The sequence below is a fragment of the Mchenga conophoros genome, linkage group LG3, assembly GCF_057382185.1.
Source record: "Mchenga conophoros isolate Kocher_MC1m ecotype Shallow Benthic linkage group LG3, M_conophoros_male_GT1.1, whole genome shotgun sequence".
NCBI classification, from domain to species: domain Eukaryota; kingdom Metazoa; phylum Chordata; class Actinopteri; order Cichliformes; family Cichlidae; genus Mchenga; species Mchenga conophoros.
The window spans coordinates 21,647,703-21,667,030 of record NC_140528.1 but is presented as its reverse complement, the minus strand read 5'-3'; the positions used below and the strand labels follow the sequence as shown (position 1 = coordinate 21,667,030).

General features: G+C 39.7%; 3 protein-coding genes across 4 annotated transcripts; all 3 read left to right on the top strand.

Moving 5' to 3' along the window:
* Nucleotides 1-441: 441 nt before the first annotated feature.
* Nucleotides 442-6,216, top strand: LOC146577673 (uncharacterized). Its single transcript, XM_085267695.1, has 6 exons — nt 442-2,081; nt 2,772-2,942; nt 4,683-4,835; nt 4,992-5,363; nt 5,802-6,042; nt 6,213-6,216. The coding sequence occupies exons 1-6, from the start codon at nt 524-526 to the stop codon at nt 6,214-6,216; spliced, it is 2,499 nt and encodes an 832-aa protein (XP_085123821.1). The 5' UTR covers nt 442-523.
* Nucleotides 6,106-9,654, top strand: LOC146577672 (uncharacterized). Of its 2 annotated transcripts, XM_085268364.1 has the most exons (4): nt 6,106-7,222; nt 8,849-8,965; nt 9,082-9,185; nt 9,288-9,654. In XM_085268364.1, the coding sequence occupies exons 1-2, from the start codon at nt 6,245-6,247 to the stop codon at nt 8,852-8,854; spliced, it is 984 nt and encodes a 327-aa protein (XP_085124490.1). In that variant the 5' UTR covers nt 6,106-6,244; the 3' UTR covers nt 8,855-8,965; nt 9,082-9,185; nt 9,288-9,654. The 2 variants fall into 2 exon arrangements, with proteins under 2 accessions (XP_085124490.1, XP_085124489.1); XM_085268363.1 differs by lacking the exons at nt 8,849-8,965; nt 9,082-9,185; nt 9,288-9,654 and adding an exon at nt 7,306-7,487.
* Nucleotides 9,655-14,972: 5,318 nt separating this feature from the next.
* LOC146577671 (stonustoxin subunit beta-like) lies at nt 14,973-15,781 on the top strand (the record flags this gene model as incomplete). Its single annotated transcript, XM_085268426.1, has 1 exon — nt 14,973-15,781. A coding segment is annotated over one exon (612 nt), but the record flags the coding sequence as incomplete, so codon positions are not given.
* Nucleotides 15,782-19,328: the final 3,547 nt, after the last annotated feature.

Below are 19,328 nucleotides of genomic sequence, written 5' to 3'. Positions count from 1 at the left end.
TATTTTCTAAAGACTAAGAAACACTTGCAGGTGTGTGAAAATGCCAAGGAAGCAGAAAAAGTCACAAGCTGCAAAACAACGCTGGAAGAAGTTTCATGAGTTTCACAAAATACCAACATGTGAACAAGCTGAGTTTGATTTTCCTCAGAGCTCTGCAGAAGACAGTGTGTCTACAAAGACCAATTCTGACAGTGTCAAACAGGCAGGTCAACATGTTCCTGCACATGTACAACAGGTATCTTATGCTGATGCTGTAAAGAGTGGACTGCAGCATAAAGTTAATGAACAACATGAGGTGTCAAGTGCCCCACAGGTGGGTTATGCTGACTTTTTGAAAAGAGGCTGTCACAGTGATGTGGCAGGACCATCTCATGCAGAAAGAGTGAACCTTGAAAACCAGCCCTCTATTACACTTGTCTGTGCATCTCACAGCCAGGCACATCCTAAATATGGAGACTCCAGAAACAAGCAGTGCACATGCAACTCACTCACATTTCTTGCATTCCTTCATGAGAATGAAAACATGACTACAGCTGACCTTAATCTGGTCTTGGATAAAGGTGATGTGATGTACAAAGAGGCCAAGAAAAGATTTCCTAAAAATATTCATTTGGCAACCGATGAGCTGCCAGACAAAGTTGATGCTCGCTGGTCTATGTATGATGTCGACATGACACAGCCTTCCCGGTATGGGACATTTGAAGAACCTCCAGAGGAGGCAGTAGATACCTTTCTCAGCTTAGAAGCAGGACTGAGCTGCCTGTTGTCAGATGTGCAGTATGCCTTATTGATTATGAGTGGATTGTGTATCGCAGTGTTCAGATCCACATCAGGCAAATATGGTTTCTTTGATCCACACTCCAGAACACCCAGTGGTCTTCCTCTATTACTACAGTCACGTAATCGTGGTACAGCAGTGATGCTGAAATTCACACTCCTCAGTGACATGATTAAGAGGATCCAAGATTCTTATGAAATGATGGAGATATCACCCTCTTGTAACTATGAACTGAAGCCTGTGCAGTTCTACAGTATGAGCACAGTCAACCTGAGTGATACTATCACAGACACAGTCTGCAGACCAACAGCTGCCACTGCTGTGGCATCTACTCACTCTGATACAACTGTTGATGAAGCAAACTCCTCTACTCCAAGGAGAAACACAACGACTGATCTGACTGAGAACATCTTTTGTCAAATGTCCATTTGTACGCCACCGGTGAAACAAAAAGAAGTTCACGTGACTCAGTTCACATCATATGAAGATCAGAATGAACCTCCTAATATACCAACTGAAGAACTATGCAGTGAATTAAGTTTCCTTCCATCAAGTGATGCTTTTTCATGTCAATCAAATGCTGCCATAACAAATGTTGCTGCCTGTGACCTTTCTGATATAGTTTTACAAAAACTGAAAAAAGTTAATAAACAACAAAGGAACAAAATGAAAAGAAGATTAATGGCATCAGAGAAACCCAGAAATCAGAGAAAAGAAAACCAAAAAAGGAAAGAACGACAAAAGTATGCTTCAAACAAAGAGTACAAAGAAAAGAAAAAGTCTTGCACAAGCGAGGCATATAAAAACAATCCTGAAGTCAGACAGAAAAAACAACAGTATATGAAAAGACGTTATTGTGAGAATGATGAATTGAGACAGAAACAACAGAGATATATTAGAAGACGTTACTGTGAAAATGATGAATTCAGAAAGAAACAAAAACAATATGTTAAAAAACGTTTTTCTGAGAATGCTACAGTTAGAAAGAAACAACAACAATATATTAAAAGACGCTACTGTGAGAACGATAAATTCAGAAAGAAACAACAACAATATATTAAAAGACGCTACTGTGAGAACGATGAATTCAGAAAGAAACAACAACAATATATTAAAAGACGCTACTGTGACAATGCTGAATTTAGACAAAAACAAAAAAACTATATAACTAAAAGGTATCAAGAAAACCCTGAATTCAGAGAGAGACAGAGATCTCGAGTGACTCAGCGTTATGCACGTGACAATGCATTCAGAGTAAGACACAGACAACTAATGAAACAACTAATGCGAGACAGGTATCAAAGTAATCTTGCATTCACGATTATGCACAACATGAGATGTGCAATGAAAATAAAAAGGAAATACAGATGGGTGAACAGACAAACCCAAGAGAGTGACAACAGTGTGATCAACGAGGCCATATCTGTGTTCAAATCACAAATCAAAGCTGGACCATCATACCCATGTACTGTATGCTTCAAGGCTTCATTTCCAAACCAAGTGCGACCCTGCACAAGGTCAAAGTATGTCAAAAACCCACATGTAGTTGCAACATGTTTGACAGGAAAGTTTGTTCATGTTTGTGATGAAAACTGCAGAAATGAGCAGTGCAAAGTGCCTGATGAGAGAAAGAGAGAGTGGATATGTCACACCTGCCACGATCATCTTAAAAATGGATCCATGCCAGCACTTGCTGTTGCCAATAAGTTGGATCTTGCTGATATTCCAGCTGAACTTTCTGATCTCAACATACTGGAGAGACATCTCATAGCCAAGTGCATACCATTTGCCAAGATCATTCCTCTTCCCAAAGGCAGACAAAGAGCAATTAGAGGAAATGTGGTCTGTGTCCCATCAGAGGTACAGGAAACTGTTGAAACACTACCTCGATTGAGAATTAATTCTCAGGTCATGAGAGTAAAACTGAAGAGACGCTTGTCTTACAAAGGTCATCAGCTGTTTCAGACTGTAAGCTGGTCTAAACTTGTGCAAGCACTGCATAAACTCAAGCAGATTCATCCACAGTATAAGGATGTGAGCATCAGAGATGATGCTGAGCTGTGTGATCCAACTCTTCCTGATGAAGATGATGAGGATGATGATGATGATGAAAACATGAATGAGGACGATTATGATGAGGCTGATTTAATGGAAATTGACAGCTGTGAGAAAAATGCACTGAGTGAAGCACAAAATATAAATGAACAGGACATTGACATGTTACCCTGTGATGGTGAACAATCGCATGAACAGATGAGAGATGATTCAGAGCAAGCAGATGGACTGACTAATGGTGGTTTTGCACTCGAGTCCTGTTTGCAGCCCCCTGATGTGGCTGAGGAGATATTATGTTTCAGTGAAGGAATCTACTCTGTTGCTCCTGCAGAGAGAAACAATCCAATAAGTTTTTTCAAAACACCTAAACTGGAGGCCATGGCCTTCCCTGTGCAGTTTCCTACAGGCCAAAACACACTTGATGAAAGAAGGCTGATCAAAGTATCCCCCAGTGGGTATTTCAAATCAAGACTTTTCTGCATTGATGATCGTTTTGCCAAAGACACAAACTATTTATTCTTTGCACAGTTTGTGACTGAAATACACTTGGCTACATCCAGCATGACAGTACAGTTAAGGAAGGCAAAGCCTCTGACCAGAGATGGTAGAAAAATAACCTCAGGCATGTTACAAGATAAACATGAGGTGGAGAAACTGGTGCGAAATAAAGATGCAGTGAGATTCATGCAGCCTCTGAGAGGAACCCCAGCCTATTGGGAGAAAACAACAAGAGATCTTTTTGCCATGATCAGACAGTTGGGAACTCCCACGTTCTTTTGCACATTTTCAGCTGCTGAAATGCGCTGGCCTGAAGTGATCGAGGCAATAACAAGGCAGCAAGGTGAACAAGTGAATTTTGAAGGACTCGACTGGTCAGCAAAGTGTGACATCCTGAGAAGCAATCCTGTCACAACAATGCGCATGTTTGACAAGAGAGTTGAAGCATTATTCAGAGATTTACTCTTATCTCCCGCAGAGCCACTTGGCAAAGTCATTGACTACTTTTACAGAGTTGAGTTTCAGCACAGAGGAAGCCCACACATACACTGCCTCCTGTGGGTAGAAGGTGCTCCTGTGTTTGAGGAGGATGATGAGCAAACTGTTCTTGATTTTATAAACAAATACATCACAGCTCAGCTGCCTGATCCACATAAACAACCTGAACTGTACAAAAAAGTAACAGAAGTGCAAAAACACAGTAAGAACCACACAAAGACGTGCTTTAGGAGTTTAAGCTCCGGGTGCCGTTTTGGTTTTCCCAAACCACCCTGCAATGAGACAATGATCACAAGACCCAGTGAGGATGATGCACTGGAAGTAGAAACGGCAAAGAACAAGCTCAGACCACTGAACCAGCTGCTGAATGAACCTGAAACTGCTTCCATGAGTTTAGAGCAGCTCTTGGAAAGATGCAAGTTGACACATGCAGAATATGAGAGATACCTGAATAAAATGAACATGAGGAGTACGATCATACTAAAGCGTGATCCAAAAGACTCTTGGATAAACGGCTATAATCCACATCTGCTTGAAGCCTGGAACAGTAATATCGACATAAGCTTTGTTTTAGATGCTTTTGGTGCTGCAAATTATTTAATGAAATATATATCAAAAAAAGAGGGCGGGCTATCTGAGTACCTGAAAACTGTCATTGAGAACTCCCATAAGGACAGTGTAAATGAGTGCGATGAAATGAGAGCCGTCATGCAGGCATATTCAAAGAAGCGAGAGATCAGTGCACAGGAGTGTGTTGCTCGTGCATGTGGTCTTCACATGAAGCAATGCTCACGTGCTGTAATATTCATTCCAACTGATGATAATCCTGTGAAAATGAGTCGTCCCCTGTCAGTTCTGGACAACACAACACCTGAGTCTTCCAATGTTTGGATGACATCTTTGAATGACAAATACAAAGCCAGACCTGAAACACCAGAGTATGAGGAGATGTGCATGGCAGACTTTGCTGCTACTTGCAGGATTGTCTATGGCCAACAGAAAAAAGGTAAAGATGTTTTGCCCCTTCTCAATGAGATGGGGTTTGTGCAAAGGCGCAAAAACAATAAGCCTGCTATCATCAGATTTCACCGCTGCTCACAAGAAAAACATCCAGAGCAATATTACGGAAGACTGCTTAAACTGTACCTTCCTCATCGTTCAGACCACGAACTGAAAACACCATCGTTGCCAACCTATCAGGCTTTCTATGGTGCTGGCTGTGTACAGCTGCCAGGTACTGACCGTCTTGAGTACGTGCAACACATTGTCAAAAGAAACAGAGAAAAATATGAGAAAAACAGTGAGGAGATCGAGAGCGCTGTTGAGGAATATGAGCAGAACAGAGGTGTGACTGACGAATGGTGTAATCTGGCACCTGAATCAGATCTCGTAAGGTTGCCACTTGTTGAACAAGAAAGAGAGCGAGACAATGAAAATGAACAGGAAGATGTGCCCGACTACAGCCGTCAGGCTGATGCTTCAACAGAAGTCAGAGCCATCAGGGAACCCCCTGCTATTGATCCCACATTGTTACGTCAGATGTTTCAGAATCTGAACAAGAAGCAAGCCTGCATATTTTATGCAGTTAGAGACTGGTGCATTAAAAGAGTCTGTGCTCTAAATCCAGAGCAGTTTTTCTTTTATATTAATGGTGGTGCTGGAACAGGAAAATCACATCTTATCAAATGCATCTACTCAGAAGCATCTAAGATACTGAGCAAAGTGCCCAGATATGCAGACGACGTTGACATATCAAAACCCACTGTCCTGTTAACTGCTTTCACTGGGACTGCAGCATTTAACATTTCTGGAACAACACTGCATTCTCTTCTCAAGCTGCCTAGAAGCTTAAAACCTCCCATTCAGGGACTTGGCAATCAGCTGGATGAAGTCAGATCAGAACTTTTGAATGCTGAAATAATCGTCATTGACGAAGTGTCTATGGTGTCAAGACATCTGTTTGCATATGTAGATGCAAGACTCAAACAGATCAAAGGGACTCGGAGACCCTTTGGAGGCATGTCAGTCATTGCTGTCGGAGACTTCTATCAGCTACCCCCAGTGCGACAGTCTAAACCTCTCTGTGTGCACGACCCGTCCGAGATCGACCTGTGGCGGGAGCATTTTCAGATGATCACTCTGACTGAGATTATGCGTCAGAAAGATGATGTTGTCTTTGCAGAGATGCTGAACAGAATTCGTGTGAAAGGAAAGTTGGATGAGCTTTGCGAAGCAGATAGAAATTTGTTGTCACAGGCCATAACTGAAGCAGCCCTTTGTCCAACTGATGCGTTGCACATTTTTGCAACTAATAAAGAAGTGGATGCACACAACTCTGCAACACTGGCTCTGCTCCACACTCATATCATTGACATCCATGCAGATGATTATAGAAAAGATCCTAGAACTGGCAGAATGGCACTTCAAGACAGACCATTGAAAGGAGGTAAAAACGAGTTACCAGACACACTGAAAGTTGCAGAAGGAGCTCGTGTCATGCTCACCAGAAACATTGACATACAAAATGGTTTGGTTAATGGAGCTTTTGGAATACTACTTAGAGTAGTTCACTCTGAAAACGACCAACACATCATCAAGCTTGGACTTAAAATGGATAATGAGACATCTGGAAAGAATAACCGCACACCAGCAGACGACATGGTGTACATTGAGAGAGCAGAGGAGAATCTGAAGCAGAAAGGAGTGGTACGAAGACAGTTCCCAGTGAAGCTGGCCTTTGCATGTACAATACATAAGGTACAGGGTATGACAACTACATCAGCTGTTGTCTCTCTTAAGAGCATTTTTGAGCCCGGCATGGCCTACGTAGCTGTCAGTAGAGTGACGTCTCTCAGTGGACTGTATCTTCTTGATATGGAGGAGAAAAAAATATTCACCAACCCAGAAATCACTGCAGCGCTTGAGAACATGAGACAAGCCAACCTTGATGACATGATGCCTCTTCTACACGTGAGGCAAACACTGAGCAGGTCAGAGGTTTTCACCATTGTTCATCATAATACAGAGGGACTGCCAGCTCACATTAATGACATCAAAAGTCACCATGAATTGTGTCTAGCAGATGTTTTGTGCCTAACAGAAACACACCTGCGGGGCTCTTTTGTCGCAGAGAGTCTCCACTTGGAAAATTACAATTTGTTCAAACGCAACAGACACCTGTCCTACACAAACTTTCCCCAGATGGCAAACAGAAGTGGTGGTGGAGTTGCTGTTTATGTGAAAAGTGACATTCAAGTGCATGAAAAACAGTACATCCATAATGTAACTGACCTTGAATTTCTGGCTTTAAAGGTTGAAGCACCAGTCAGTGCTCTGATTGCAGTTGTATACAGACCTCCAGACTACACTCTGAGGCCATTCCTGAAAAACCTGGTAAGCCTATTAGACTCATTGGAGATCATGGACTGTCATCCCATCATAGTTTGTGGTGATTTTAATGAGAATGTTTTATCCAGTGCAAACAAACCAATCCTGGAGCTGTTTGAGTCTAGGGGATACGCACAGGTCATCACTGCCCCTACCACAGAGAAGAACACACTGCTTGACCTAATTTTCATTTCTCAGTCAGATCGATGTCTCCATTCTGGAGTCATGAAGACCTACCATAGTTACCATGACCCAGTATACTGTGTATTGTCCTGTGATGAGTCATGATCTAGATCTTTGAATACAGTAAGTAATATCTATATTTTTGAATGACTTAAGAAAGTAGAGCGATGCTTGAACTCCAGAAAGAAGTCCAGACGCTTTTCTTTGCAAGCTCCTTTGACTACGATGACCTGGATGACTGAGAACCTTCACAGACATAAAGTAGAGCGATATTTAAAAGTTGACGCCCTGCATTGCAGTATAATGTTTGAATTGTTTACATAAAATACAATTACATGAATTAAGTAATGATATCAGTAAAAGATGACAATTTTATTTATTACAGAAAATCTAAAATTCACTAACAGTAACCTATAAATGTCAGAAAAATCAAATATAGCAGTTTAAAATGAATAGTGTAGGCATATCCTCTCTGCAGCCAGGCTTCAACATCCTGCCAGGCTGCCCCAGTCTCACTGTGGCTGGGAGGGAGGGAGGGTGGACCAGAGGATTGCCTACACAACACATAAATGTTCAACAGCTTCTTCATTGTTTCTGAGAGAACAATAATGACTAAAGGTTGCTTTTTAAAAAAACAAACAAACCTAATTACAGCAATAATGACAGTTAAGCCACTTTATGTGTGCCTCTATTTTGAAATACCATTTACAAAAATGTTATTATTTTGGTTTGTTATAAACTTTAAACTTTTTCAAAAGTATACGATTATATTTTTGGACCAATTTTACTATGAAACATAAATTTTTATGAGCTTTTATCATGTTTCTGGCCAGTGCAATCATCAGGGTGGGTCTGGGTTGATAACTGCACATTTCTGGCCAGAAATGTTTCAGCAGTGTTACATATGTAGTGCATATGTTACACTTGCTTTCTGTTACCAGCTGATACCCTACATTTGTATAGACATTGGATGGTGTGAGGTTGGGGAGTTGAGTGGGAGGGGGGGGGAGGGTACGGTGGGAGTTGAGGGGGGGGGTTTCCTTTCCTGTTAGGTTTCCTTTTTTTTAAAGCAAGACACAGTCCTCCTGTGTCTTCTCCAAGCTTCACATGTAAAATCCAACAATGTGAAGCACATAGCAGCTAGAAACTGTAATGCCACAGATCAGAGAAACTTCATGATCACCATCTTCATCGCCATACGATCAGAGCGTGAGACTTCACATCTGGAGCACAGGAGAGATTCTGTGATAAGTCCTCCTTCTAGCTTGTCCCACAAGCAGCCGGTGAGATTTACTCACAACAAAAAGGGTTAATGACATAATTTCCATGAAAACATGTATTCATTCTTTGTGAAGTGTTTAAATTGTGTTTTCACTTGACCTTAGGAGTGTTAGAGTGTATTGTAATGTCTGTACTCAGGTGTTTCCCTCTGTGATCCATCCCCTTCAGAGCTGAGACACTCAGGACTGAACAGACGGCACAGTTTCTGTGACTGAGCCTCCAAAACACCTTCTTTGAAACCACTCATGATAGAAGGGCTTCATATTTGCAGCAGCACTACTACAGGTATTCAGTTTATTACAGGATGTGTTTGTTTCTTAAGACCAGCTCTGAGTGCACACTACCTAACATATACACCTTTCTGTTCATTACAAACCCACTACTCTGGATCATATGGCCAGTTGGCAGGAATGTTGCTGCAGGAAAACATCCCTGGAGATCACCATCATTGTCAGACTGACTGTGCCTCCTCTGTGCAGTGTCAAGATCCTCCCTAAATGAGTGTGTAAGTTAACATTTTCATTATTTTATTCCCTTTGACAAGACAAGTATCACTGATATTTACATTTACAACTACATATTCCTGTTTTCTGCTCTTCTTTTAAAGTCCTCAGCTATCCTGCTTCTGTGCTGCTTGCCACACATCAAACACTGGCCGGATGACAGGGAGGATCCACTCTGAAGTCACTGGACATGATGAGGATCATATGGGACTTTATAGTTTCACAGAAACGATGTGCTCTGTGATTACAGGTTTTAAATGGACATAATGACTGCCTCTCTCTGATCAACAGGCTAAAGGATTGTTGTCATTGTTAGTGCTCTGTACAATGTATGCTTATTTAGTATTTCATCACAGAGCAAACCTTTTTTTCTTTAACATATTTTTATTTTTTTATTTGTGGGGATAGGTTAATTGATTAATCCAAATTGTCACTAGGTGTGAATGTGCGAGTGAATGTGAGTGTGAATGGTTGTCTGTCCCTGTGTGTTGGCCCTGTGACAGACTGGCGACCTGTCCAGGGTGTACCCCGCCTTTCGCCCTATGACAGCTGGGATAGGCTCCAGCGCCCCCCGCGACCCTGGAAAGGATAAGCGGAAGCGAATGGAGGGATGGATGGATATTTTTATTTTGTTCTAATGTTGAATTAACTGTGGGGATTTTTTTTAAGTGGGCACTCGGGATGTCATATGACCAGAAATGTGGTAACTGGAATTCAACAGTATGGAAGAAAAAATCTGCTAAGAACAAAACACACACAAAACCCCCCAAGAAAATTCAAATTCATTCCATGTAATCCAATCTAAAACATTTTAAACTGCTGAACAGCAACACAAACAGCGTTAAAAAACAGTGTTAACAGAATGATTATGATGATTTTGTACCAAAGTTTCAGGTCACATGGCACACCTAGTGTGTAGTGTGGGGTATCAGCTGGTAAGTATAGGTTTTTTTTTTCATATTTGTGTCCTTAGAGTTCAGATAGATAAAGCCTTGTGTATAATAATTAGTCATAACCACAACTCAAAGTCAGGGACTAACTAATTTTGGGACTTTGTGTCTGAGCCCAGGTTAAAACAATGTGTAAAAAAGCATTTAGTGGCATGGCTGAACAATGCTGTATTGATACTTATTTATCCATGTTCACAAAAAGGACTAATGTGTTTATTTGATTATTTGCATGTGTTAAACTGTGTCACCACCTTACGCTTTCATTTGACTTTACTCAAAAATCTCTATACAGTTCTCTTTTACCACTGTGTGGACTCTGTTTACATTAAAACATAAAGAAGAATGAGTAATAAAAAGATGTGTAGACAGATTAAGTAGACCGATAGAAACAGCTGTTCAGCCATGTTCTAAGAAACCAACACAATTTAAAGGTTCAGGATTGTGGTTTTAAAAGTTGAATTTTCATGTATTTCATATCTTGCTTATTATTTTTTATTTAGTTATTTAATTTAGTTATTTTTATTTATTCTACTAGTCCTTTTCAGAAAGAAGCTGTAAAATATGACTTAAGATTTTTATGTTATTTTCTATGACATACAAAACAAATTGATGTATGTAATACTATTAAACATGATATACACATGTGTATATGTCTGAAAAACATTATGCTGTATATTAAAGTTTGTATTTTCTCCAGAATTTTTGTTCATCTTTTAAGTTCATTTCAATTAGAAGAATTTGAACTTTTAATATTCATTCAGAGGTTTTCTGACTCTAAATTTTCTTTTGTCATTACTCATCTTTTTATTATTTACATTTTAAACATGTTTAGCTTTTTTCCAACTTCTTCTGTGTGAACATCAGCTTTCAAAAGTTCTGCACTTTTGTTTTCAGGTGAAAATTTCTGTATTTTCCAGCTCATTCAGAATTTTTAACTTAACATTCAGCAATTAATTCATTTCAGTGCATACATTCAGATTCAAGCATTCACACTGCAGTTTCTTCAGAAAATGCACTTTCTAGTTTCTCTTTGATATTTGGGCTGATTGGGACCTGATGAATGTAAAAACAAAGAATTACCACATTTTTTGTTTCTGAGAAAAATGAGAGCCACATATGAGGATATTGGTCTAAAATTTCGATAGCACAGTGGCAGTGTAACATCCTTGTGAGTGGATATCAGGCCCTTGTAGAGCAAAATGTAGTATTTTGGTCTAAACAACCCAAATTGTGATGTCCACATATGTGGACGCCAGGTCCTAGGAGGTTAAATATCTGCTCACTTTGTCAAAATGAACCTGATCATCTCTGATGAATTCAGTGATGTCTGCCAGCTCACCTTGCAAGTGGTCGAGCTCATACCGCCGACAACGCGGCCACAACTTGTAAACCCCTGCTGACTATCAGCTCTGGAGTTATTTGTTTATGTTAGTTTCAACTGTTCCTGCAGAAAGTAAGCACGTGTTACTGATAAAAAGTCCAATAGAAGCAAAGTCTAAACTTTGAAAACAGAAACCTGTCTGATTAAGATCTGATCTTTGGGGGGTTTCAATAAGCAGTGTGACCCGTGTATATGCATCAGGGGTGGTTTTGATTATCGATTTATCGATTAAAATCGATTCTGGCTTGGATAACGTGATATCGATTCATTAAAATCCTGAATCGATTTTAATATAAATTTATTTTGGCCAAAACGCCAGAATCTCAGGTTAAACCTCCCAAAGTTTCAACAACCACCAAACAGCTAAAACAGTAAATGAGAGCAGGAACACGGATTCTGCACAAAGACGTAAACACAAAGCGCGGAGCCGCCGACGCATCAGAATCAGTGAGATGTGACTTTCTCACCTGACTGCAGGGACACGAGCTGAAAGCCGACAGCTCGCTGATTCTGATGTTTCGGCGGCTCCGCGCTTTGTGTTTACGCCCTTTTTGCGCTGATTCTGAAGCTGCAGGTTTGATCTCTCCAAACAATATTGAGTAAACCAGCAGCAAAAGAAGCTCCAAACTACGCTTCACATAAACATCGTCATGAATTCCCTCTGATTGTTTTGCTGCCACCAGGATAAAATTACACTTCATGCACAGCTCTCTCTCTCTCTCTCTCTGTACTTCAAGAACAGTTTCCTGTTTTCTGCATTATTCGCTTGCTTGTTACGCACAAGTCTACCGCTCTTACAGCCTGTCGGACGCTGTTTTTTTTCTTTTACTTACTTCTGAAAACAAAGCCTCATTTCTGCCGTTCAACACTGAACAAATTTAAACTTTTTAAAATGATGCAAAATTGCAAAACGCTCAGCTGTGTCTGTAATCAAACCTCTGTAACTTTGCTCTGCTTCACGTCAGCAGCATCAGGTAATGTTCATATGTTCATTAATGGTTTTCTTTTGTTTTTGATGTACTGCAGAATATTTGTATAAAATCCCAGGCCAGGAAAACCTTCATGTTTTTCTGTTTGATCCTCAGCTACTTTGACACAAAGGCCTCTGCTGTGACGCTCACACCTTTGATAAAGTCTGGCAAGTGTCAGATTTATTTTTATAGATATAAAAATATAGAAATGTACTGATGCATGTAGTAACTGTTAGCTTTAACTGTACAAGGCTTGTTAGACATAATGAAACACATCGTGCAGATTTCTGGATGTTAGACTATAATTTTTATAATGATTATTAATCTTGAGTCTAAAAAGTCAGTCAAGTATATCCAGGATATCTTTCTGTTAACTGGATTCACTGACACTAACACTGGGACCAGGATAAGCGGTCGCATGAAGCTGGTTATCAGCTGACAATCTTATGATTTAATTAATTTAATTAAGTTATTTAATTTTTCTAATTTTTCCTCTACATTTCCCCTGAAATGAAGGGATTGTGTTGAACATGCTTTAGTTCCTCACATTCTTCTGCATCTCTTTGTTCAACCCCCTGAATTAAAGCTGAAAGTCTGCACTTCAAACACATCTGAGTTGTTGCATTTAAAATTGATTTTAGTGTATGTACAGAACCAAAATCAGAAACTAAGTTCTCTCTGTCCAGATATTTATGGACCTAACTGTATAATCTATACAGCACGTAAAAAATGCTGTAAATAAAGAAGTCTGTGAAAATGTGGCGCTTAAGGTCAATTTAAACTGAAGTGATATAATCTTCTCCCCACAGTTTGAGTTTGTATTGTCTCAGCTGCAGACAGACTATGATATTAATATTATTAGTTATTAATATTATTAGTTATAAAGGACACCTTCCTGCCTTTAGTCTTATTCATGATGATTATTAGTCGTCTTCTAATGTCCACAAGTCTGTATGATGTGTTTCATAGGTTCTAACAAGCATTTTAAACTTAAGTTACTGCATTGCTGAAACACCAACATCTGCTTATTGAACAAAACAAAAACAACCAAAAGACCACACATCTGATTTCATTTTTATTTTAATAGACTTCCAAAGATTATACCAGATAACTGGCCTCAGAATATAATTGAATAAACATGTTTAAAAACAATAACCTAATCCTGTCTTGACAGGCTGAGCTCTTCAGTATCCACCAACAGCATCGTCATGCTGAGTCAGACGTTTCTGCTCCTGCTGGAAATACTCTTCCTCTTTCCACATTGTACCAAATGTTTTTAAATGTTAGTTTCAATTTAAAATTAAAGATTAAAAAAGTGTAACACATATAAACATCAGATAATTAAGACAAGCGAATGGTTCAGTTCCACATGTGCTCCGCTGACACATTAAACTTCAGTAAAATGATGCAGTTATGAAACAACTTTAATCTAAAACAAACTGATTTGCTCAGGAGCAAAAACAGTGAAGTCAGTGACTGTAAGTGAGTGAGCTGTGCTGGTGACTGGATATCAGATTTCCAGTCATTAGAGCAGATAAGTGGCAGAACTATATTACTGATTTAATTTAAATGCAAATAGCCCAAATCCTGATTAAAGCATCAGGTTCACTTATAAAGTATTCTGTAGTTATCTTAGTGTCCATCGCCCTTCCCAACATGGGAATAAAGCAGCTGTGAGAGAATTAAACATGAATGAATCAATGGTACGGAAGTGGAGGAAGCAAGAAGAATGAGCTGAGTAAAGTTTGACTCATGCGACATTTTTGTTTCGCTTAATGCGCCTTATAATCCAGTGAGCCTCATGGTCTGTAAAATATGGTGCATTTGCAAATTATGTGCACAATATTGGAACTAAACTATTTTATATTGACAAACAGCGGCCCGCATTAAACTGTGACTGTCACCAGGTAATGTGGGCGTGTTTGCTGAATAAGCAGCAGGTGTTAAACAGCTGACAGGTGAACAGGATGCATGCAGGTAAACTCGAGGGCCCTTCGAGCTGATCGGTGGTGTCGTGAGGAGAATTTCAGCTCATTATTCATGTTACAGAAACACAGAGGTACGAGACCAGGCAGAAGACTTTCTGATTATTTGTTTTTAGTTAAAATAATTCCATTGTTGTCTAGTGATGGTGTGGTAAAGCTCTGTGAATGTGTCCAATTTTTCCGGCTTTGTTGCTTCACCCAAAGGCAGATCACACAAAGTTTAACTGCTTATTATGAAGAACTGACATCTGCTGGTCATTTAATGTTCAGCAGCACTGCTGTGAGAATACCTGTAGGACACATACCAGTGGATATGTGAGCACATGCACAGCTGCAGGGCTAGAAGGGCCCAAATGAATTAAATAAATAGATTCTTAAATAATTAATTAAATGTGTTATTAATTGATTAATTACATTTATTTAAAAATCATTAAATTTTTAATTAATTTATTGTAAATGTTGGAAATGAAATTATTTGGCATTAAATCAATGATGTATATATTTAATAAGTATTTTGAACTTAGATTCCTGTCAACTCACAATCGACACAAACACAGTGAACACAAAGCTCCAACTGTCTGACAACAACAGGAAGGTGACACATGTGGAGGAGCTTCAGTCACATCCTGATCATCCAGACAGATTTGATGTTTGTGAACAGCTGCTGTGTAGAGATGGTCTGACTGGTCGCTGTTACTGGGAGGTCGAGTGGACGAGGAGGGCTTGGATATCAGTGAGTTACAGAGGAATCAAAAGGAAAGGAAGGAGTGATGAGTGTGTGTTTGGTGGAAATGATCAGTCCTGGAGTCTTTGCTGCTCTGATCATTATTCCTCTGTGTGGCACAATAACAGAGAAACACCCATCTCCTCCTCCTCCTCCTCCTCCTCCTCCTCTGTCTCTAACAGAGTAGCAGTGTATGTGGACTGTCCTGCTGGCACTCTGTCCTTCTACAGAGTCTCCTCTGACTCTCTGATCCACCTCCACACCTTCCACACCACATTCACTGAACCTCTTTATCCTGGATTTGGGTTCTGGGATCCATCGACTGGTTTCATGAAGGGTATTTCAGACTTTTTTGGCACACTTAGGTATGAATTGACTCTTTGTAGTTAGTCTTACCTGTTAGAGAAACAGTTCAGTCTGTACATGTCTGTGTCTTTCACTCAGAAACACATGATGAGATTCATGGATTCAGTCAGTTGATGTTTTAAACTAAATGATTCACAAATTATTATTCAACACAAGTTTGGTGAGCAGCAGGGCTCATCCTGCTTTTTGTTTTTGTGCATTATAATGATGAAATAACTTTGTCATGTCTGTGCTGGCCTTTGGAGAATTAAACCATCCTGTAGAAACTAGATATAAATGTCATATTTTCCAACATTGATATTTTTCTGTGTTTCAGACGACAATGAAAAGATAAAGAACAGTCTGTAAATCACAAGTTATCAATTCAAATGATTATTAAAGCCACAAGAGAAGCTTCCTGTTATTTGTACCACTCACCTGGTCATGTGATCCAGCTGTGCAGCCAATCATAACTGCCATCACTTTCTACTTTGATATTTCCATGGTGAATGGACTGATTCTTGTTTAACACGTTCATACTCTGATGGATGCATCGGAGAGGGTTAGTGTCTTGCTCAAGGATACTTTGTGTGCCAGCTGGAGCAGTCAGGGATTGAACCACCAACCTTCTGATCATTAGATGCCTTGCTCTGTCTCCTGAGCTACAGCCATCATCAAAGCTCTTTCTTAAATCCTCCCTGAGAGGAGCTCAAACACGAGGAAGAGACGAAAGTGAGGGAAGAGAGTGGACTCATTAGTAAAATGAAAAACAGCCAGCGTTGATGTTTAAGACAAGTGAGGTAACAGAAACACTATATATAGCAGCGGTCACCATGGCAACATCAATGTCGGTTGCTACGTATTGTACTGATCCTGATCTGTGAGCCTCATATCAGGATATGCTGTTGTTTGTATTTGTTTGCATTGTTACCATTTTTGTGTCTTTTTTAACAAACTACTTTTATCTTGCCATCGTTTGTCAGAGAGTCAAACTACATTTGGTTCATCTTTCTACAATAAAAACATTTCTTCATCTTAATTATTGTATGTGCAGAGTTGTAGTTACTCACAGTGACCACTGGAGGCGTGTGATCCTGATAGTTTCCCTGGAACCGTCCAGTTCATCCACATGAATGAAGCTGTTGGTGATTAACGCTCATCTGTACAACTTTAACAACAATATCAAACATTTAATCGCTCTGCAAACAGCTTGTCTGATGTATAAACTGTGTCTTAAAGGATCAAAGTAAATGTCACATTGAAAGCAGATTTCACTGTAATGTCCTCTGTTTGAAATATTCCAAATATAATCTGGCTTGGTAATGATTTACTCATATATTGTCCACGCAGACTAAAGCAGTAGGAGATGAGATGGAAAACAATTAGAAGAATCTTTACTCTTTAATGTCACAAATTCCTCTTTGTATGTAACATAACAACATACATGATACAGCTGCAGCAACTGAGGCGAGGAGAGAGGCAGCAACAAGAAAACTGGAAGAAGGAGACCAACAACACCACCTGTGGAAATCTTTCCCCAATCAAGCGTCATCATATCAGCATTTCATCAAAAGCACACATGCTCCGACCTGACAATGCAGAGCTGTGGCAAAATCATTGAAATCATTTATGAAACAAATGAGTGCATCAAAAATAAGAGTGGAGCTGCAATGAAAGAGAAGTGAACTTTCTTCAGTCAACACAAAGTTTTCCCTGACAGGTGACATTTAATTAAAGTGACTTTATCACCACACACACATTCAGAGGCAGTCTACAGGAGCAGAGCTGCAGCTATTCAGCAAATGTCTCCCTGCAATCCTCACTGCAACACCTACATGTGAAAATGAAACCACCTCTACTGTTCACACATGAAACGTCGTGTGAAGAACCAGTTTTCCTCAGATCTCTGTTTTAGTAACTCTGAAGTCTGAACTTTGGATTTTTGCATCCTGTTTGTACTGATAACTGTCAGTGGATGATTTTGATCCCAAAGAAATCTTTAACACACATGTAGTGATGGGACATGTGCACTGAAACAATGGTTAGGAAACAGAAATCGCCTGAGAATCTGCTCATGTTTAAGATTTCTTCTTTACAAACATTTTCTATGGCTGTTCCCAGTATGACCAGTGATACAAAGCATGGGAAATGGGGATTAGTTCATTCAGACAAATACACTTTTTAAAATGTAAAAATAAAGAAATGAATCAATAAAATAAAAAGTCAAAGAAATAAAAAATAAGGGTCTGAGGCGTCTGTCTCACTGTATCCATGGCAACAATTTACTTCCTGTTCCTTCATATCAGAACCACATCTTTGAAATCAAAACATTTAAGATTCAAATTCAACCACAGATGTGTTCAATTAGATATTAAATGAAGCAGTGCAATGTTTTTATCACTATCCAAGTTTGAACTCTAAGTAGAAGATTTAAAAAAGCAACACACACACACACACACACACACACACACACAGTATGCAGACATGATTTAGGTGATGATAACATAACGACTGCACAGACCCGTGGGATGATTCATGTCCTTTTTCTTACTCTATGCAATGATGAACTTCTTGCTTCAGGACCTTCTTGATGAATTTGTTTTCTAATCCACAGTTTTCTACCTGATCTGTGTGTTTGAAGTAAAATGTGTTGCTTCAAATGTAAAAGTTAAACAGACAGAAAGCATCAACGTGGACTTCAATCAGTGTTTTGTGTTCATACAGGTCAGCTGTTGCACACAGAGCTCCTGGATTTACACTGTGCCCTGGTTCCTGTGTTTCTGTATGTAGTTTAGTCTAAAGTGGATCCTCCTCATGCACAGACTGAATTATCTGTTCAACAATCAGCATTTCTGATTCATGGATTTCATTTGTTTTTGCTAGTTTTGACTGAGATTTCAACATATCTGTGGTGGCATCTGTTCAGTGTTGTGGAAGTTTTACAGCACTAATCTCACTTCACTCTGTAACATAACAGTGAACAATATTACTATTAGAAAGATTATTAGAGAAGCCACAATCAGATGATCCCCTATGAGGTGTCCTTGGTTATAGTGTGAAGTCATCTGAGGGGAGAGAGAAGAAAGAAACACTTCAGTGTTAATGAAAAAGTCATCAGTCTTCTTATGGGAAGAGACCTCCACCAGACCAAGACAGATAACCATCCAACACGTTCTCATCCCAAAACCTAACATACCGATGCCATGTGACAAATCGATGCCATGTGACAAACCGATGCCATGTGACAAACCGATGCCATGTGACAAATCGATACCTTTCGGTCTCCCTCTCTCTCTTGTGCTCCTGCTCCTGCCAAAAGCAAAGCAAAGCATCCACCCTTTTCTTACCGGCGTCGTGAATTGTTTGTCAACATCTACTCATCCTAACGTTGGTCCAGTCTTTGTCTCAGTGTCAAGTCAGTCAACACTTTAGTCCACATGGTCAGTCCAGTCACAGTCCAGTCACACACATCATGCACACACATTCACACTAGATCTTGCTGATAGTGGAGCCTCACGCACAAAGCATCAGAGTCTCCACCCTCATCAATATGAGCTCATTTATTTGTTCTTTCTTTTGTTTTTAGAAAAAGAGTTCTTTATGATCTTGGACTGGATTGACTCGCTGCAATCCTTTTAGACAGGAACTCGCAGGTTCCCACAGGTGACCTTTCCCTCAGCCCATTGTAATCTGGAAAAGCTCACCTTATATTTGCTCTCACAACAATGTTTTACAGCGCTGTTAATTCAATCTTGCAGGCCTGCTTAGAACAAAGAAGGAGGAAAAGAG